Source organism: Petaurus breviceps, unplaced genomic scaffold, assembly GCF_028583685.1.
Source record: "Petaurus breviceps papuanus isolate PSGF00001 unplaced genomic scaffold, PetGlider_PUasm1.0 171, whole genome shotgun sequence".
NCBI classification, from domain to species: domain Eukaryota; kingdom Metazoa; phylum Chordata; class Mammalia; order Diprotodontia; family Petauridae; genus Petaurus; species Petaurus breviceps.
The window spans coordinates 19086484-19102683 of NW_027185754.1; the positions used below are offsets into that span (position 1 = coordinate 19086484).

At 44.7% G+C, this 16200-nt stretch overlaps 1 protein-coding gene across 1 annotated transcript in view; it reads right to left on the reverse strand.

Moving 5' to 3' along the window:
* Positions 1-10304, reverse strand: part of SLC7A10 (solute carrier family 7 member 10) — a 49737-nt gene extending 39433 nt beyond the window's left edge. Inside the window, exon 1 of the mRNA XM_069082632.1 lies at positions 10079-10304. Coding sequence (XP_068938733.1) covers positions 10079-10253 — 175 coding nt within the window. The 5' untranslated portion in view covers positions 10254-10304. The remainder of the gene's footprint in view (positions 1-10078) is intronic.
* Between the last annotated feature and the right edge of the window lie 5896 nt (positions 10305-16200).

Genomic DNA, 16200 nt, shown 5'->3' on the forward strand with positions numbered 1-16200 from the left:
GCAGTCAAGGGGTATGTGTGTGACATGGGCCTTGAACAGCCCCCTCCCCCTCCCAGTCAAGGTTGCTAGAGTCCCTAAGAAAGAAATGAGGAAGAGAGCATGTGGTAGTCCTAACTGCATCTTGGGAGATAAGGAAAACTGGGTGAACCTTGTAGGGAATCTAATCTCCTTCATTGGAGGTTGACACCCCAACCCAAAGGCTATGCCCCAGGCTCAATTCTGGTTTTGAGTTTGAAGCTATCTAAACCTTGGGTCTCCATACATACATTTTTGAGCTAATTAAGGGATAGGGTCTTTTTGTTCTGTTAGGGAACTCAGAAAGTCCTTCCAGCAGAGGGAGGCTGGGAACATTTTAAAAGTCCTTCTTCCCCCTCCCCCAACACCCTCAGATTTTGTTATCTAACCACCCCACCCCTCCAGAATACAAGGACTAGCCTGGCTGAGACTACCTAATATCTCTCACACATTCCTACCCTGTAATTAATTTAGGTTAGTCTTTGTCACCAGTCACAGCAGCTTCTCTGGATTCATCTTCCCAAGTATTTACTAGTATTCACCGCACCCCACCCCACTCACCAGTTCAGGATGTCTCTCCAGAACTATAGTAATGGCTTTTTAATTGGTCTCTCAGCTTCCAGCCTCTTGGCTCTCAAATTCACACTCCATACAGTTTTCCAAGTATTATTCATAGAGTACAGATCTGACTATGTTATTCCGTTACTCAATAAACTTCAGTGCTTGATTACAGGTTCTAGGATCAAAAGCAAACTTCTCTATTTGGCCTTGAAAGACCTTCACAACCTGGATCTAACCTACCCTTCCAGGTTTGTTCCCATTCACACAGTCTTTGGGCCAGCCAAGTCGGCATACTTGCTGTTCCTCACTAACCGATGCTCAAATTACGGTCTCTATACCTTTGTACAGGCTGACCCCCATGCCTGGAATGCTCTCCTTACTCATCTCTGCCTCTTGGAATCTCTGGGTCCCTTCAAAGCTCAACTCAATCCCCATCTACAGAATGATGTCTCCTGTTCCTACCTCCAATTGCTAATTCCTCTCTCCCAATCTGCTTTACTACCTTTCCAGATGCCTCCTTCCCTCTCAAGGTAAACACTTTCTCTCTGATCTCTTCTAAGGCAGTGTTACTAACTCAGTTTCCTCTCTAAAGTGGATATGGTCCTTGTGTTCTACTCTATGCATGTATGAACTTGTGTGAGTTTGCTGGGTAGGGAACTGTGTTATTGGGATATTGAGAAATGGCATGATATGTTAGCCTGAGAATCAGGCTTGTTCTAAGCTCCTACTATACACAGAGATCCACAAGCGCTATGACTCTGGGCAAATCATTCCACCTTTCCTCATCCATAAAATGGGGATAATAATACTTGTATTAGTGTCCACATTCAAGAGGGGTCATGAGGGAACCATTTTGTAAATTCTGAAGTGTCATGTAAAAATAACTTATTATCTATCTTGGATGCCTAGCAACTAAGGAAGGGTACTGTACAGAACAGGAGCTTAAAAAGTGATGGCTGAAGTAAAAGATGTATCTGTGACTTCAGATCCTCAAAGCCTCAGTTTCCTCAGATGTAAAATGAGGGGTTTTAGCCATGTGACCTTGGGCAAGTCACTTAACCCCAACTGCCCTCCAAAAAAGCAAAAAAAAAAAATGAGGGGTTTTGATGAGATGATTTTGTGAGATTTCTTCCAGCTTTGATAGGCTAAACATCTGAGTAAGAGAACCATTGCTTTAAAGCTAAAAGTAAGTTTGGTGGCCATCTAGCCCAACCCCCCCCCCCCATGTTACAGATGAGGAAACTAAGGCCTAGGGAAATTGACTTGCCCAAATAGGAAGTGACAAAGCCAGGTTTCAAACTCAGTTTCTCTGACTACAAATCCAGGGATCAAAGGATCAGAGATTCAGAGCTAGAAGGGCTAGCTTGGAGGCCCATTTTACAGGTGAGGAAACTGAGGCTGAGAGTCTAAATGATCTGGTCACAGGGTCGAAGAGCGAGGAAACATCTGAGGCAGGATTCAAACTCAGGTCTTCTTGACTCCAAATCTAGTCACTAAGAGAAAAATTAACTTATTTTTCCCATCCCTCAGGAAAGGCCTGTGGTAGCACCTAGGAAGCTGTAGTAAAAGACGAAAGTCATGTTCATAGTAGGCCTCTGTGTTTGAAATACTGGGCTCTTGTGGTGTTAGTAGGGCAACGTATTCTGAAACTATTAAAGGTCAGTTTGGAGTAATTTTAAGAAATTTTCTTAATGTGAAAACTTTTATATATTTTTCCAAATTACACATAAAAATAATTTTTAACATTTGTTTTTAAAAATTTTTTAACTTTAAAATTTTTGATTTTTACAAAGAGAAGCTGCACAGCCCCTCCAGCTTCTCAGCTATTCTCCATGCTTGAATTTTTGAGGATTCCTCAGTACTGCTGCCCCAGTGCTATCATAATTGCCAGAGTAGCATTTACTAACTTATGTGGGGAGGGAGAGTTAGGGGCCAAGACTAGTATGCTAGATTAGACCAAGGCCACCACACCTATCCCACATCCAATCCCTTCTCTTGGGACACTGAGCGTATTACACAATAAGTGTCAAATTTAGCTGGTCTGGATAGAGAGGCCATTTCACCAACATAGTCACAACAGGCCTGGCCCCAGGTCTGAGTGGTTAACAAAGTACCTTACTAGTCTCACTGACTCCAGTCTTTTATCCTCTAAGGCAACCTGCACCCCCTCCTCCTGCTGGGTTAATCTTCCTGGTCAAACAGTTCTGATCAAACTATTCCCTACTCAGAAATCTTCTATTACCAACATTGTAAGTTTTAAACTCCTTACCTTAGTACTCAAGACCTTCTACAATTTTGTTGCAACCTACCTTTTCAACTGTCACCTCCCCTCCAAGTATCTGGTGTACTATTTTAACAAGATGACTCACTGTTCCCTATACATACCCTATGCTTTCCCATCTCTGTGCCTTTTCCAAGTTTGTTACCAATGGCTGGAATGTCTTCTCTTTCAGCTCTGCCTTTTGAAATCTTGCCCAGCCTTCAAGGACCATCTCATAAGATACCTCCTTAAGGAAACCTTTCCTCATTCCTCAATCAGAAATTCCATCTATAGCATTCTGTACCTATCTTATATTTTCATTATGTTCTGATCTAGTTTACAGACTATTATTTATATATTTGTGTATGTACCAGGTAGGGTAGCTGGGTGGTAGAGTGAATAGAGTATAGCTCCTGGAGTCAGGAAGATTTCTCTTCCTGAATTTAAAACTAGCCTCAGACACTTACTAGCTGTGTGACCCTGGGCAAGTCACTTAACTCTGTCTCAGTTCCTCTTCTGTAAAATGAGCTGGAGAAGGAAATGGCAAACCTCTCCAGTATCTCTGCCAAGAAAACCCCAAATGGGGTCATGGAGAGTCAGTACTGGAAAAAAAAAAAGATTGAACAACAACAAATGTATTATGTGAGCAGCTAGGTGGCACAGTGGCTAGAGCGCTGGCCTTGGAGTCAGGAAGACCTGAGTTCAAATCCAGCCTCATACTAGTTGTATGACCCTGGGCAAGTCACTTAACCTGGTTTCCCTCAGTTTCCTCATGTTTCCCCCATCTCTCCCCTCAGACTCTGGAAAGACCAACATTTGCTTGGGCAAGTAAAAAATTTATTTTAGTCTCCATCTCTTCAGCTGTAAAATGAAGACTGTAATACTTCCACTATCTAGTTTACAGGGTTGTTGGGAGAGAAACACTGTTTATAAACCATAAAATTTTATAGCAGCATGAGTTGTTATTATTATTTATACCTTCCCCCGTGGTTACTGAATGAATGATTGATTGCTTGGATACACTTCTGTTGAATAGCTCTGAGAGAGAATGAGAGTCAGAGACCGACAGAAGAAATCCTCCCCTTCTCCTCCTTCCCTCCCCCCCCCCCCATCCCAGGTGCTTCCTCACTGCTCTGACTGTTAGAGGCCTGTGAGAAGGATGAGGGCCCAGAGATGGGGCCACAGCTAGCTCTGACACACAGCAGCAGCTTTCAATTCCAGAGAACATTCAGAAGGCATGAAAAGCCTCTTGCACTGCTCCCTCACAGAGGCACTCAGAAGCACATTCCTAAATCTCGTAGGCAAGATGGACTGCCAGGGAGAGTTGTCACTACTACCAAAGAGGAGACTATTTCCCCTTGTTTGCTTTTCACTTACTCCTGAGGAAGGCAGTCAGGCAGTCAAGCAGGCAGGCAGAGAGAAGTGAGTCCTTTCTGTGAACTGTTTGTTTTGGGTGAGAACAGAAAGTTTTTGTGTTGTGCCTTTGAAATCACATCCGGGTACCACACAGAAGTGGCCTTGTACAAGATCCCAGGCTGACCTCTGGGACCCCACTGTCTGGGATGGGAGTCTGGACTCTGAGTCTGGGCTCTAGTCCTTCCTTTGCTATTCATGCACTACATGTCCTTGGAAAATTCCTTCCCATCTCTGCACCAGTTTCTTCATTCGTAAAATGACAGAACTGACCTACAAGGTCTTACGTTCTTTGATAGGGTGGTTCTGAGTATAAGCTTGACCTAGATTTCCCTGAGGGAAGACCATGTCAGGTGAGAGGTCATAGTACAGGACAGAACAGGATAGCACAAGGTGGTCAGGGTGGGAAAGATGGAAAGGGGATTGCTCCCAGCTAATGCAAATGACCGTGGTACCTGGTAGTCACACATACCCTGATTCATAGGAGTCTTCCTCTCCTGGGCAGAGATGAAGAAAAGAGTAGGGGTACAGGGCTGGCTGAAAAGCTGAGCCCACAACAAGCATTTCCTAGGAGACAGAGTAGAAGTCACTAGCTAAATGATAGCCTACTCTTTCCCCCAGGCAAAAGCCAAGTCCTTGGCTGGCCATAAATGAGGACTCCCTAAGGAGCTTTGAGTGAGGCCCCAGCATATAAACTCCTGGAAGACATGGGTTTCATCCAGTCCTGTGCTGGAGCCAGCTCATACCAACTTCATGATTGTTAAATTTTCCAGTGAGGGCGTGCACATCTCAGAATTTGGCAAAGACTGCCAATCAGGGTTTGATTTATTGTTCTGTGGATTGTCCAGACTTTAAAAAGTAATGGAGAAAATGCTAATAATGAAGATCAGACAGAAATGGGTGTCACACACATATATTTTCTTCCCAGAGAATCAGTTGTGAAGCATTTACCGTCACACCCCTGGTTTCATCCATCTGTCTCTTTCAGAGCATCAGGCACAGGGCCATGTCACCAGTGGGTACACAATAAATAGGATGTATTTGACAGAATTGGTATGAAGAAAGCAGTTTGTGAACCTTAAAACACTAGGAAAATGTGAATTATTATTATCCTATTTTTCTTAAGATAGGTCACTATCTTGCTATTATTTCTATATGTTGAATGTTCTGATGACTGTTGTAGAGATGGATACGGTGACTGCTTTTCATAATTTAAATAGTGAGATATAAGCTCATCTTCTGTAGGATCAAAAAGAATCTGTAGTACAACTCTAGCAGCAGATCAAATCACAGGAATAATATGTACTTGAGCCTGGTCTTACATGGTTTTCATTTCTTCCAATAGGCATTTACAGTTTTTTTTGCTTTTTGGAGGGCAATTGGGGTTAAGTGACTTGTCCAAGGTCACAGGCTAGTTTTTGTGTTACATGTCTGAGGTCAAATTTGAACTCAGGTCCTCCTGACTCCAGGGCCAGTGCTTTATTCACTGTGCCACCTAGCCACCCCCCTAGGCATTTACATTTTGAAAGCCTTTCTGTACAGTTTGGAGATAAGGAGTACTTGTTTTGGTGACACCAATTAAACACATTGTTCTGAAATGTTTATGATTCAATGTTGGCTCCAGGTATCTGTGGGTGACAGTCTTGTCTGGGATAATGCTATGGTTCCTGTATAATTGATTTGTTGAATTATTAAGATTATTTTGAGGTCTGTATTATAGTATGGAGATGTGTTGTCTATTAGGTTATGGATAATGGTGAGGTTCTGATGTATTCTGGCTGCTAGGTTGTGTCTTACTAGGCATTCAGCAGGTGCTATATTTTTACAATCTACCATGATAGGTTCAATTTCTGCCATTTCCTTGCATGATTTGAATTAATCAATAAGTCTGGGTTCCTTCTGGTCAATAAGCATTTATTAAGCACCTACTGTGTTTCGTAAGGATAACCTTTCTGTAATTTCTGGTGTCAATGGATCACTCTCTTCTTACTTTGGAAGAGGGTATTTCCTTACCTGGGAGTTCCCTATACCAGGGAAATCTCATGTCCACTCCTTATCCCTACTATTTTTAATATATCAGTTTCAAGTTGCTTTCAGTGGTTCCCTGCCCCCCCCCCAGGTTCTGGGCCCTACTTACACTAGTAAAGAGTATTTGCAGGCACTTTATGGAATATGGGACTCCCAACTCAGATGTGATTGCAGCATCTAGATAAACTCAGGGAACACAGTGAGGCCCATGAAGAAAAATACAAGATTAGTCTGTTCTTTTCTTACCCCTCAAGACTAGTGCAAAAGCTGGACTGCCAGGGAGGCAAACCAGAGACCAAAATAACATATTCAATTGGAGCCACGAGAAGGACTATACAGACAGAGGCAGGGAGCAGAGAAATGCTCAAAGCCTGGTTTAGGATGAGAATTTGGGAAGTCTTATGGGGTGTGTTCAGGGGAATAATAGTTAAGACAACTAACCAGTCTTTATTAGATCCCTCTCCCAGCATCTTCCCAATGCTTTCTCTTCTGAGTTTTCATAGAACAGAGGGTGGGACTGGAGGTGGCGAGCCATCACTCTGCCTGTTTGTGTGTGTGTGTGTGTGTGAGTGTGAGTGTGCATGAGCTCGAGTGCACATATAGTTTGAAAGGTTGAGATTTAGGTGTGGGGATGAGTAGGGGTACCTCTGGACTCAGACATCACTAGTTGTGCTGTTACTATTTATACCTAATACTACATTTAGGAATGTGTCTCCTTCCTTTTCTACAGTCTAGAAGAAATTAGGATATAGAGTTAAGTCCTTAAGGATCCTGGACTATAGGAGAAGATGGGTACACACATCCCTGACAAAAGTTCATTGAATTCTCTTTGCTTCCCTCTTCCAGTCCACACACACACACACACACACACACACACACACATACACACACACACACACACACACACACACACACACACACACACACCCCTTCCCCACAACACTGACCTTACCCACACCAGGAAGCAGACTCATAAATACATGCATTCTTTTTTTCTCCTTCTTGACCTCATGTTTCCATAGCAGGGCCCACTGACCATCCTGAGGAAAGTCATGGCTAGCTCTCCATTTGGGGAGGGGAAGGAAACAGTCGTGATTTCATGCCCTAAATGGAGGCAGTATGGTATAATGGGAAGACAAATCTTGTTTTACTTCTGTACTTGTGAAATCCTGAGTAAATTACTTAACCCATCTGGTCCTCAATTTGCTTATTTATAAAATGGAGGTGAATTAGATAATCTTTAGAATACTCTCTGGCTCTAAGTCCCGTGATCTTATCAATATTCTGCCCCACAGCCTGGTATCTAGGTATGGCCCAACTGGATCCATGTATTTGGTCCTGCTCTTACCTCCTCCTGGAAGCTTTCTATGAGCATTATAGTCATACCAATCTCTCCATTCTTTCACATAAAGAACTTAGAACTTGTACTGTTCATTTGGCACTAGCTATATTTTGTCTTACATTATTAAGTCTTGTTTCTGAGCTTCCTAATATTTAGCCTGTGCATCAATGGAATAGGTTGTCTTGATAGGTACTGAACTTCCCATCACTTGTCAGTATTTAAATAGATATCAGCACTGAAAGTAGATGTCCTCTGTGATCCCTTCCAGCTATGGGACTCTGAATATGAGAACTTTGTTTCCCCAGTGGAGCATCTTGAGAAGTGTTTGTGTGTGTGTGTGTATGTGTGTGTGTGTGTGTGTGTGTGATTGAGACAGAGAGAGGGAAAAAGGGAGGAGGGAGAGAGGGAGAGAGACAGAGATAGAGACAAAGAGAGAGACAGAGACAGAGAGATCACCTGTATAACCCAGGACAGGGTCAGGAATATATTAGATGTTAGTAAGTACCTCTTGATTTTATTAAAATATCTAGTGAGGGACAGGGATTGAAAATTTATTTTACATGTAGAGAAACAGGAACAGAGCTGCTGACTGCCTGCTTAAGGTCACACTCAGTCAAAGATGGTGCTAAGATTAGAACCAGGGAATTATTCCCAGCCTCTGGAGGTCCTCCCTTTGAAACCTCTCTCAATTCACCTGTCCCCTCTAACTGGCTCTATTTACCCCACCCCCATCCCACACACAGCCTTCCCTCTGAATCCTCAAGGTCAAATAACTCCCTCCTTTGTGTGCTCAATTCATTCCCTCCTTTAAAACCAAGCTCCTACTTCCTAATAGTACCTCTAACTCCAGGATTTGCTACTTCTCGAAGCACTTTCTCAGTCACAATCCCACTTAATCCTCACAACATTCTTTGAATTATCGCTCCCTCCTCCCCAACAGATATTGTTATCCCCACTTTACAGAGAAAGAACAGGAAATTCAGACCTCGAAATGATTGGAAAGTCACTTAGCAAGTTAGTAGCAGAGCTAGAGCCCTAACCCAAATATACTGCCCAGGGCTCTTTGCAATAAATCCTATCGGCTTCTCCCACTGCCTATCTGCCTCCCCCTCCCTAGTCCCTAGTCGCTACTCAGTCTGGGGGGAAATAAAGGCAGGTCCAGGTGCTGAGCTCCTGTAAGGTGAGGCTTCGAATTCACAGCCCCATCGCCTACAACTCTCTTCTCTTTCTCCCTTCTACCGAAACAGTGTTTTCAGCTCTCTTCCGAAACTTTTGGCTATATCTCCTTTTCCTTCTTCGTTCATTGCTATAATTTCCTCTCTTCCATCTATAAAGTTTTTTGGGGAAAATTTCTCTCCTTTCCTATAAAGTTTCCACTACCAAAGTTCTTCGCCACAATAAGGTATCTTGTTGCTACTCTTATTTTCTGCTACAGGTTCTCTGCTCCCGGGAGATGCGACAGCATCATCCCATTCCAGACCTGACCTCCCCTTAAAAAATCCTCCCCTTTGGGACATTCACTGCAGCTACTAGTCCCTCTTCCGAAGCCTTGACACTCATCCTCACAGCATCTCGGCTCCCAAAGTAGCACGAGGTCCTCCAGTCTTTTAGCTCCCAGCTTCTAGAGAGGAACAACTAACTTTGCAAGGGAAACTTTGCGCACTTACTTAGGCGCTTAAGAGAAAAGTCCTTTTGGCTCGGTGAGAGAGCCAGGTCCCCTATGATTGGGAAGGAGGAGGTGTTCCGGAAGAGGAAGATCACTCTTCTGGGTTTGACAAGACCGGGTATTGGGGAAAGAGACTGAGGGTGGAAGGGGTCGGGGAGGAGGGGCGCGCGCGCGCGCTACGTTCAGACTAGGAGGTGGGAACTGACGGCGTTTGATTCTATACATCGGGAGCCGGGACCCCCAGGACTGGGAAACTGTTTTCGGACCGGGAGGGTTCTGGCCACGACTGGGTGGGACGGAGCCCTGAGGCTCAGTATATCATCTGCTGTGGCTGCTCCTGGGCTCCTCTCTTGGTGCCACGAGGGCAGATGGGGACATACCCGACCCGCGCTATGCCGAGGGCCCTGAATCCCGGCCATAGTCCCGGGCTGGGTGGTTGGGGAACCTCCTGGTTGCCTGAAGGTGTTTGTTGAGGGGACTGAGTGGGGGTGAGACACGTGTCCCTGACCTCTCAGGACCAGTCCCATCCCATCCAGTCTCCCCTTCAAAGGAGGGTGTCCCGGGCTCGGGCCGAGCCGGGCGGGGGCGCTGCGTGCCGAGGGAGCGAACCCCAGAGCAGCTGGCACTCCAACAGGTCTGACGGCAGCCAACTTTGCTCAACTTGCTGGGGGCTGCTGCTCCCGGAGTGCCCAGTGCAGACAGCTTGCCCTGTGCCCGGGTCCTCAGCTCGACCCCAACAGCCTCCCTCCTCCCCCTCCCTCTGTCCCGGCCCGTGGTACCAGCCCCCGCTCACCAACGATGATGGCACAGGCGCTCACCAGCCCAATCTCCTTCTTCAGTGTCACCCTCTCTTCTACCCGAGTTGGGGCTGGAGCTGGGGCCGCGGCCAAGCTGTCCGCGGGCGGGCTTGGGCTCAGACTAGGGCCCCGGTCCCCGCCCCCGCTCAGCTGCTGCGTCTGTCCGGCCATGTCGCTGTCCCCGCGTCCCCTACTCAGTCTGCGCCCGGTCCGCGCCTCGCAGCCACCGGCAGCGCAGACCTGCAGGCGCATGCGCTGGCGCTCCGCCCGGGGTCCGGGCCCTATCCCCTGGAGGGCTGGACGACGGGGGAGGGGCCCCAACGCGGACACTGACTGAGAGACCCTCCCTTAAAGCGAAATCTTCATCCCTTAGCCCCGTGGTTCCTTAAAATAAAGGACAAGAAGGAAAAACTTTGAGACCGAGCTGCCAAGGTCTTGGCGAAAGTTTGAAGGGCCCTTGGAGCACCATTTTCATGGATCTGAATTTGGATGTTCTGATGCCCACAAGCAGTGAGTTAGACCTAATCAACCCCTCTAGAACTCTGTACCAGATCCTGAGGAAATGACATTTTGATCCGAGGGGTACAGTTTATTAGGGGCATAAGCGAACCTTCAACCAGACGAACCTCCAATACAGGACTTCATAATGTTGTGTCTCAGCACAATACCCTGGGAATATTGCTGACAATCTTCACCCCCCCCCAGATGAGAGGGGACTTTAGGTTGTCTCCTGAAGGGCAAAATGATGGCGGACTTTGATCATTCCGCATTTTCTCACCTCTTATTTCCTATGACCAGTGAGCCAAAGGTTGAGGTTTAGTCTTAGTCTGTGATTAGGGTTAAGGGGTAGACTCATGCTCTGCATTTAGTTTGGTACCAGGGTTCACCTAAGTCTAGGGTCTGAAGTCAGATTTAGGTGTCAGTCAGATTTAGGGATTAGGCTACGAACAGGGTCAAGCCTCAATCTGAAGTCAGTGTCTGGTCAGGGGATTTATAATTAGTTCCAAGGAAGGTCAACTCTTCATTCAGCAGGTATTTAATTGAAGCCCTTTTCTGTCAAGATGTGTGCTTTGAGGAAGACAATGGTGGTCAATATGTTGGATTGAGTCACAAAACACGTATTACACGTACACTTCAACAGACATTCATAAGAGCCTACTATGTGCAGGGTACTGGGCATCATGATAGATAATCTGTTTAGTTTACATAGTTTAGATAAAACAGGCTCCTGGGCCTCTTGGAACTCATTGTTTAGTAGGGCAATAAGATATAAAAGCTGATAATGATAACAAAGCACATGGAACACGTGAATTAGAGAGGTAGAACTCAAAGGGCTCTAGGAGCCTGAGGGAAGAGACTGGTACCAACAGTGACTCAAGGAAGCCTTCAGGAAAGGGGCATTTGGAAAGACCTATAAAGAACAGGTAGTAAAGCAAAAGGTGAAGAAGGAAAGGAAGGGCCTTCTATAATTGGGGTGGGGGCCCGGAGGAAGAGTGAGCAAAGAGACAGAAGCAGATGATATGGTGCATTTAGCAGACAGAGAGAGAAGTTTGGCCAAAGTGCAGAAAGAGTTGAGAGAGAGAGTTGGAAAAGTAGGTTGGAACAGTAGCATGTAAGCTTATGGAGGACAGAAACTGCTTCACTTTTCAAGCTAGGAGGCTCAGAGGATAGAGTGTTGGACCTTGAATCAGGAAGATCTGAGTTCAAATCCATCCTCAGACACTTACTATGTGATACTGGGCAACTCATTTAACCACTGTTTGCCTTAGTTTCCTTATCTGTAAAATGGAGATTATAATAGCACCTACCTCTCAGGGTTGTTGTGAGGATCAAATGAGATAATAATTATAATATGTTTAGTGCAGTGGATGGCACATAGTTAAGTGCTATATAAATATTAGCTATTATCTATATCCCTCATATCTGGCAAACAGTAGGTGCTTATTAAATGTTTCTTGGTTGATTGATCAGAGGCCTTGTTTGCCATAAAAAGGAGGTTTACTAGTGACGTTGCAGACAGAAATAGTGAAGTCAGAAGGGTGAATTGGTTTAGGGAAAAGATATTAAACTTGGTTTGGGATATGTTGAATTTAAGATGACTGGGGGGACATCTATCTAGATAGACATGACATATAGCTAAAGATGATAAACTGGATCTCAGCAGGAGGTCACAGTTTTCAATACATATCTGGGAACTGCAGGATGCCTGGGGGGGCGGGGAGGAGAATGAGATTGCCAAGGTAGGTAGTACTGACTGGAAAGAGAAAAGGACTAAAGACAGACTATGGAGAACACTCAAAATAGAGATTAGGAGGAGGATGAAAAGCAATAGTCACAGGAATGGTTAAAGAGGAAGAAGGAAGAGTTTAGTTTCTCTGAAGCCAAGGAAAGGGAATATCCAGGAGGAGGTAATGGTGAACTATGCCAAAAACTGCACAGACATAAAGGATGGCAAAATTGGGATGCAAGGAGACCTCAAAAGGCTAGAATAATGAACTGGAGATAATTAGATCAATCTATACTGAAATCTGGGATGGATCTTTTGCTGTGGTCCTCTTTGGGTTGTGGAGGTATTTGGGTAATGCCTCTTCGGGGTATGGAGGCAACCTTACTTTCTTTTTTCTTTTAGCAGTAGGGGTTAAGTAACTTGCTCAAGGTTACACAGCCAGTAATTTCTGGGTGTGGTGCTGAGTATCTGAGCCCGGGATTCGATCCAGGTCTTCCTGACACTGGAGCCGGTGCTCTTACTTCCTGTGCTACCTGGCCACCCCGAAACCTTACTTTCTTGAAGGTTATCTCAGACAAGCACAAACATTAGAAGGCCCTACTAAGCTAAGAAGGAATATGACTCAGACAGTGGGATGCATATCTCTTATCTGAGGAACATCTTGTTCATGCTTAGCAGGTTGTCCATTTGGTTCTGAATTTTGGCCATGACAATTAATGAAGACCATATACCAAGGGGCACAAGGGTTGTGATCAGTGCGTACTGAGAGTGACAAAATTACAAATGGGTCTGAGTTCTTGTTGACATGGGCACTTCTTGACCTGGAGTATGTTGCATCCACATGTTTTCATCTTGTACCATATTGGTCTATTTTTTAATTCAGTTTCCATTGAGGATCCAGCCATTGCCCTGAAGACCTTCCTTTGCTAATTGTAATATCTTAGGGATTCCAGTAGAGCACTTGGGCTAGTCATCTGTTAGATCTCACTCTTGCTGCATGTTTAGCTCACCTTCTTGTCTGACTACACATGTTCTTGATATCTCTCAGGACACATTTGGCATGCAGGTCATCATTGTTAGGGCAGCTAGGTGGCGCAGTGGACAGAGTGCCATTATTGACCTGCTTCCCTGGCTCACATGCTTCATGTCTCTCTTCATTGCTCTTTGGGTAGCCTGCATTTGTGATTCTTTGGAGGCAATGGTGTTTAAGTAATAAAAGTAATAGGCTTAAGTGTAAAGTACTACCTGGGTTCAAAAAAATCGACTGCAGATATAGGATGGGAAAGTATTAACTAGGTAACAATTTGAGTAAAAAGGACCTGGGGGTTTTAATGGACTGCAAGGTTATTATAAGTCATCAGTTATTAACCTAGCAACTAAAAAGCAAGTGTCATTTTAGGCTTCATTAATAGACACTTAATGTCCAAAACAAGGGAGATGGAAGTCTTACTGTACCTTGGACAGACCACACCTAGAACATTGTGTCCTGTTCTGAAAGCCAAATTTTGTGAGGAACATTGATAACCTGGGGGGCAGACTTAAGAGCAGTGAGTTATGGAGAAGGAAGCCTAATAATCAGTTGCCCCAAAGTAGAATGGATTGTCCCCCTCCTCAGATCCATTCTTCATATTCTTCTAATGTAATCTTCCTACTCCAAGATATCTTCAGTATTCTCTGCCCTGGCACCTTTGGTTTTCACAACAGCCACAGGAAAAATGCTCAATTCCTTTCATGCCATTCAAGGTCCCCCACAATATGATGTCACCCTAACTTTCTTATGTTCCACAAACTGATATATTCACAAGCCTTGGAACAGGCAGAGCTCATTCCTGCCTCTGCATCTTTGTCTATGCTCTTATCAACTCCTTTTCCTTTCTTTCTTCCCAAAGTCTCTCCTTGGAGTCTTCCTTAATTATTCCAAACTTTCCGTCTATTCTATTCTCCAGGAAAGATGTAATGTTTTTATTTAATTTTAACTCTTGTCCACTAACAAAAATTTGTTCCTCCTACAAACCCCATTGGGAAAAAAAGGAGATACAAAAATCCTGTAATAAATACGCATATATCAGAATAAATTCCCACATTGTCCATGTCCAAAAAATGTATGTCTCATTTTGCACCCTTAGGCCATCATCCCTCTTTCAGGGAGTGGATAGCACATTGTCAGTCCTCTGGAATTGTAGCCAGTTGTTGCAATGGAGACATAACTTTTTTTCCAGAATTCTTTTTATAATTCTCTTCCTGAGATACCAAGGGGTAAGTACAGCCATATAATCCCATGATTTAGAACTAAAAGGGATCTTAGAAATAATCAAGTCCTAGTTATTCTTGCCCCCGTCACCCCTCCCACCAAAGGAAACCAAGACCCAGAAAGGGAAAGGGACTTGTCCAAGGTCAGTAAATAGCTAAGAGCAGGACACTTTAACAGGACTGATTTCAAACCCAGTCCTTTCCCCTCTGATGCCATGTGATAGTGTCTCTCCTAGGTCAGGTTAGGAACTCCCAGAGGTCAGGCCCCGAGAAAAGGAAAACTGATATGGGATAAGCCCCAAGGATCTCAACAAACTAAAATGGTCTGACTCTAAGATGCCATTTAACAGGGATGAATATGAAACTCCACACTAGTTCAAAGACCTAACTGCACAATTTTGTTTATTTTTAATTTTTGTTTTTTTGGGGTTTTTTTGCTTTTTTTTGGGGGGGGGGAAGTAAGGCAATTGGGGTTAAGTGACTTGCCCAAGGTTACATGAGTAGTTTTTTTGTGTTAAGTGTCTGAGGCTGCATTTGAACTCAGATCCTCCTGACTCCAGGGCTGGTGCTCTATTCACTGCGCCACCTAGCCTCCCCTGTACAATTTTGTTTAAGGAAGTGTTTGGACAACAGTCCTGTGAAAATGATCTGGGGGTGTTAGTGGATTACAAATTCAATATGAATCAAAAGTATGCTAAGGTAGTGTCCAAAAATCTAGTGATCTTAGAGTGCATTCGGAATAGTAGAATGCACAGGAGCAGGAAGGTATCACTGACTTTGGCTTTGATTAGATCACATTTGGATTATCATGTTTGGTTATGGATACTCCATTTTAGAAGGGATGCTTGTCCAGAGGAAGTGAGCCAATGGGAAATCATGTCATAAGAAGGCTGTCAGAAGGAACTAGAGAATTTTAGGCTAGAAAGGAAAGATTAGGCAGCCCAGGGGAAGTGCAGGTCTTCAAGTATTTGAAAGTTTATTATTCAAGAAGGTTCTACTCAAAGGGTAGAATTAGGATCAAGGAGAGGAAGAAGAGAGACAGGTCTCTGCTCAGGGTAAGGAAAAACTTCCTAACAGAGCCATTCAGAATTGTCATGGGCTGCCTCAGAGGGTAGTAGAAGGCTTCTAGCGGGAACTGGGCAATTATTTCTCTGATCTGTTGTAGAAGGGATTCCTGCCGAGGAACAGGTTTGATTAGGAGATGTCTGTGGTCCTCTTTAACTATGAGGTGAGTCTGCCCTCTATTTCCTCCAACTGCTGCTCCCCTTCCTTATTCTTCCCTGCCCCCTCCCTAATCCTTTTACTCTTCTCAGAGTAAGTCAGGGCAGGCATACCACATCTTAATAAAGAGGAGGACCAGGGGAGTGCTAGATTCCTGAGCCTTTTATGAGGATGTGGGAGCCCACAGGTGGTTGGACTCTTTGCCCTGGGCCAGTTCCAAAGGGGGACAGACAACGGACATCCCAGGCTCAGCAAACCCAAAGCTGGTGGAGAGAGAGGCTTCCCCTCACCGCCTGCCAACAAAATGTTCTTTTTTCCCCTTCCAGGCCCGGTGCCCAGGTCACACAGTGTCCCCTGAATTCGGATGAAGTACCTCCCCCCCTGCCCAGCTAAGGGAATTGTTCCTATATTTCTGGGAAA